Source organism: Halyomorpha halys, unplaced genomic scaffold (assembly GCF_000696795.3).
Source record: "Halyomorpha halys isolate HHAL.00 unplaced genomic scaffold, Hhal_1.1 Scaffold1054.1, whole genome shotgun sequence".
In the NCBI taxonomy this organism is placed as follows: Eukaryota; Metazoa; Arthropoda; class Insecta; order Hemiptera; family Pentatomidae; genus Halyomorpha; species Halyomorpha halys.
The window spans coordinates 53,509-59,199 of NW_027111400.1; the positions used below are offsets into that span (position 1 = coordinate 53,509).

At 36.3% G+C, this 5,691-nt stretch overlaps 1 protein-coding gene across 3 annotated transcripts in view; it reads left to right on the forward strand.

Annotated features, from left to right (window-relative positions):
• Window positions 1-5,369: 5,369 nt before the first annotated feature.
• The window catches only part of LOC106688121 (protein SERAC1), a gene marked incomplete at its 5' end in the record, with an annotated part of 19,230 nt that continues 18,908 nt past the window's right edge, over window positions 5,370-5,691 (forward strand). For all 3 annotated transcript variants that reach the window (XM_014432433.3, XM_014432434.3, XM_014432435.3), the window contains 1 exon segment: window positions 5,370-5,456. In XM_014432433.3, the coding sequence (XP_014287919.3) occupies window positions 5,370-5,456 (87 nt within the window).

Here is a 5,691-nt window from a genome sequence, read left to right on the forward strand (position 1 = left end):
TATTAGTAATAAAGAGCATTTGACAACAGAGTAAAGGAGAAGTACAATGCGGTAAGCACGTTTATACACAGCACACAAATGGCCGCCTTGCTTGGCTTTCTTTAAACATACTTAAAAAAAACTATCGCACTCGTCCTTCCTAGCTTGAATTGCTAAAGCTGTAATGTACATAGCTGATCGGCCATGTTGGAGTTTTGCTAGCCTCTAAGTTATTTAAAAAGCACTTGAATAATCACTCAGCGCACATTCATATATAAATATAATTATTATTTCATAATTGCCATCGTAATGTGGTGTAAGATAAACCTTATTTGCCTTATATGACCGATACAAGATACAGAAACTATTTCATAACATGTATGGTATAAGATCTATAGCTGAGATAAGCAAAGAATATAAGCGCGGTTGTAATAAATCATCCATTAAATCCCAGAAATACCAGAAAATATTTTTGTAATATTTAAGATGCTTTGGGATGTAAGAGTTAAATGAAAGATAAGCAATTGGAATAAAGAAATACAAGATAAAATGAAAAATATAGAATAAAGAGAAATACATTATATTTTGTACTTACGAATTGATGGTTGCAGCCCCTGTGAAAAGTTAGTAAATTTTTACAAAACATGAAAATGGGACACGGTGTTGGGATAATGAGGTGGAAACAGGATAACAGAACTTGACATAAACCTGTATATATAAATCAAGGAGATTGTAAGCATTCATGAACGAACACAAAGTTAAATTGAAGAAGACTATTGACACTGGGCCCCTTAGTACGTAGCAAGAGTGTACAACAAGACCAGGGCTGCTGTAAGACGAACGGGATATAGACTCAAGTATACAACTTGCGATAAGTAAATGTTTATAAAAGTAAGTAACCCACAGGCGGGTGAGAAACCGACAGGATTAAAGTACGTGTATGAAGCATGTCTTCAACTAAATCCCAGGCACACATTCACTTCGGGTTGGCTGGTTTGGATTTTAACGGATTGTATAATTGAAAAATAAAACATGATTAAATGAAAATAAAATTCTATTGTCTAAGTTACAGGTGATGTAGGGGGTTAATTAATTTAGAATGACTGGGCTATGGAAAATAGTAGATATAAAGAGGTGGTTCATGATCATGTGGATGTTAACTATTGCTAGGTGGACTTACTGCAGGCTTCCTTCTTCCCTCCGCATTCCTATGCCTCTCTCTCCTCTGCTTCTGGGAACAACTCCAGAAATTCTACTCACTCATGGTAGATTTTCCTTATGAATGAAAAAAGAAGAATTGCTGCCTCTGACAAAGGAAAATGGCTCTATCATCCCCTGTTTACTTCTGCTCACCACAGAGAGCACTAGAGGAGGTATGATTTGGATGTTGGCCACATGGGCGCTAGTACTGCCTACATTATGGCAGCCCCTCTAATTCAAACTTTCGGTTACCTTAGATATCCCGCAACAGTACGTATTGTTCCAGGAGTGTTAAAAGGCTGTAAACATTTTTTTTTTTTTAATAATTTATTTATTATTATTTACAACTGTATAAAAATATATATAATAAGTAAATTTGATGTAGGTGACATAGTGACATGATACAAACATGTGGAGAATCTACTCGTTGGTACAACTCCAATAACATTTCTAGAGGAGAGGATCTCCAGGTCATCTTCTTTTCAGACGCCTAGGAGGATTATTAGGTAATTAAGGGGAAGTCAGGTTAGAAACAAATTTGTGACAAAGTAAGGAGCATTAAGGATTTTACGAAGGATTGGATTCGGGGGGAATTTGATGGTTTAGAGGAGCCCCAAAGCTCAACTCCGTATGCCCAGATAGGCCTTATAATAGTCATATAGATCAGTCTTTTGAAATCGATTGGCAATTTAGACCGTTTGTCTAGTGAATGTTGTAATAGTCGAAATCGGCGAGCAGTTTCCTGTCTTTTCAGTCTTGTATCAGAATTCCATGTCAGTCGTTTGTCCAGATGTAGTCTTAAGTAACGGATCTGTTCGACAGGAATAAGTGGGTATTATTAAAGGATACTGTAGAGCAAGAATCCATGGGTTTACGACGAAGGGAAAATGTGATCAGGTGGGATTTATTGGAATTTATTTTAATCCTCCAATTTTGGTACCATTCTTCATGGGTGGTGATGTGGGATTGGAGGGTTTGGGATACAATGTAAGGATCATTGTTCACTGACAATAGACATGTGTCATCGCCATACGTGGTGAGGATAGTGTTAGGATGGGTTGGAATGTCAGCTGTGAAAACTGTATAAAGGATAGGACCAAGGATACTACCCTGAGGTACACCAGCAGACTGACGGAATAGGGATGAATAAACTCCGTTGTAATTTACTTGAAATAATCTGTCGGAGAGATAAAAACGGATAATGAGGAAGTATGGAGGAGGTAGGAATTTACGGATCTTGTATAGCAGTCCTGGGTGCCAGACTCAAAGCATAAAAAATTAAACTGCGAAATCTAATAGCCTGTGTAATTCGATGTTTAATTATCTTTTACTAAAACCGGAACAACTACTATTGACAGACTACTTTATGCAAGTTGTATCATAAAGTGTCTTTCGACAGCTCTGTCCGACTGTGATACTAGAATCTAGAATTAGAAAGAAACTTGTCTCTAACAAAAAGAGATATTAATGTCCAGCAAGAGAAGGTGAGGATAAGTTAGAACTAGAGGAGAAGCCTCTTAACTAGCTTTTAATTGCTGTCATTTAAAGAAGTCAACATTTAGACTATGTATTTAAACATTATATGTTTATATACAAGTTAAGTATCGGCGAAAGTCAAATGTCAAAAAAAAAGAAGAAGGAATAAGATGTAACACGTTTGAACTGCTGTAACATACTGGCTTTATTGTATTCGGTACATCTCTTATATGCATTCGATCAGCTGATCCCCTCAGTCAGCTGACATCGAAATAACAGCTGACTCATACCGTAACTTACATATATACACACAAAGGTAAAAGCTATTATACGATAACTGAGGACAGGTTCTTGTGCTTAACGCCAACATACCGACCTTAATTGAAAAAGTACTCTCAAGAGCAGGCCGCAGGTTAAAATTGATGAACGTCCCTAAGTAACACCTTACTACTAGGGTTGGGATATCGATACCCCACCCCTATCGATACCCCACCCCTACTTAGTACAGGTCTCCTTTAAATGCACGCCTTCAGGTTTCCTTAACAGTTTTTCGTTTTATAAATCATCCTTTAAACTTTCCATCACTAAAAATGGAATAGTTGTTAAGGAATTTCTAAAAATAAAAGAAACTCGTCAAAAACAAGTTGTTTTTTTATTTAGGGAAGCTGAAGGTCTACATTTAAAGATAAACCTTAGTAAGGTGTTTATCAGAAACGTTAAACTTGGCTTTTCTATGGACATATGCCCATATGGTATGCAACCAATTCAACTAATGCTTTAACCCACACAATCAATAGATCATTACAAGAATTGCCGATAAGAACGAACTTCGTTGCTTCCCGGAGTCAAAAGTACACGGAAATTACAAAAGTTAGAGAAACCGACTCGAAATAGTGGCATATCAATATCCTTCAATGCAGTCCATGTTTCAAAGCCTATGATCATTTAGGTATCGAGAATCGTAATTGAGTTTGGATTATACAAGATACATTAAGGGTCAAACAATAAATCGTGCGTTTCTTGACGTGTTTTTTTCGTGGGATGTTCGTCACTCTCACCCCTCTTTTTTTGTGAGTGCCACCCATTGGCTATTGGGCCTCACAAATGCCCGTGGGGAGGTTGTCAGTGAGTTATGCATTATTTTGTGCTTGAAAAAAGCCCGGGTAAAACAGGCTATAGATCCGACAACCTGTGGATTGGAAGACTGGCGCGTTACCACGCTACTACCGCTGGCCCCCTCTCATTATACTAGAAAGTTTAGTGTGTAGCAATTAATGAATTCTAGCTTGCACCAAATATTAGGAGCTGGTCTACCTTAAATCTTTCCGAAACTGTTACTGTGACAACCAAAGTCAGAAGAGCTATGTAATCAGCTGGAAAATATTTTAGGATTTCCATTTACGTAGTATGTTAAAGGTTTCCAAAGTAAACAAAAAGTCACTCATATTTTTGAGATCCTCTAACTTTCCTAAAATGGGTCGTTCGTGATGGCTACTTAGCTTTTATTGGCCGGTCGTCCACTGGAACCGAAACCCCAATCCGGCAAGTACAGCAAGTTTTCATCAGAGCACAATCGACTGATCTCATAAATTTGATACATAGAATTTTATGCTTGGAGAAGTTTGTCGGGGGGTGCGGTCAGCAAAGAACAACATAAATAAACAAAACCATATTTATTTACTTTATGCCGACGTTTCGACCTGAGTTTCAGGTCTTCATCAGGGGTTGTGGCGTAGAAGGAAGGTTTGTAACTGGTCCCGACAAACTTCTCCAAGCATTAATCTACGGTCAACTATCTACACCTCATAGGATTTTATGATTTTTTTGTCCATTTAACATTTTATTTATGTAATGGCGAAATTGTGCAATGTCTAGTTTTGTAAGGGATAATTGATCTGTTTCTCACTTTTATAGACTAATTTAAAGATATTCTATGATACTGTAGAGAGATGGGCGGCTGATTTTGCTTTACACTTATCCTACTGAGAATCTTTTCTATGATGAAATTTCTTATTTTTAACCCAAAAAAATTAATTCAAACAACTTTTTTTTGTAACTAACCATTTCTAAAGTTCAAAATGATAAATTTCAAATGTTCATAATCTTCCAGTACAAGGCCAGGTATAAAATACACTGTATAATAGTTCTATAAATTCAGTTAAGGTCATTTACAATCCTATTATAGTTTGGAAACATATTTCAGTTAATGTCGTTTAGAATCCTATTATAGTTTGGAAACATATTTCAGTTAATGTCGGTTAAAATCCCATTATAGTTTGGAAACATATTTGAGAGGAAACATTGGAGTTACTTAATAATTCCCGAACGAAAGTCAACTATTTTAAGACGTGAAGGTGAGTGCCAGATGCTAAATGAGCTCAAAGGTTCAATGGTCACGTGCTCTTGGCATATAACAACAACACTTTCTCGCGCATTTTAAAATGTATTTATACATTAAAATGTGCTAATTAAATAAAATTGAATTGTTTTTTTAATCTAAATATTTTAATATGCCTTAAAAAACGCCCCCTTTAGTAAATTACACCGAATTAATTATTGCAATTCATTGTGCATGGCTTGTAAAAATAGATATACGAATCGATAGGGAATCCAGCGAGGTAATACGAGAGCTTTTCGCATAAAACATGTTGTTAATGTCTGTTTGATACAGCTTATTTATTCAAAATATATTTAATGGAGATTTTTGTTTTTAGTGTGAGCCTGGAAGCAGATCTGAGCAGCGACGAGACCATTTGCACGGAGGACAAGCCTACGGTGAAATGCGTGCGCATCTCGATCAGGTTAGCACTCAATATTATCTTACTAATATTGTACAAAATGGCCGATCAGTGTTCAATAGTCAATAAGGAAGATTAAGAATTTGTCAAAAGTTTCAACGCAACCGATTAAGCTGAAAGAGGAATAGATATCATGAATTTCTTATTTGAACTAAAGGAATCGGGAATATACTTGTGTCGATGGCAGGAGGAGAACCTGTAGGATTCTATATGGATAGCCGAAATATAAAAAAAAAAA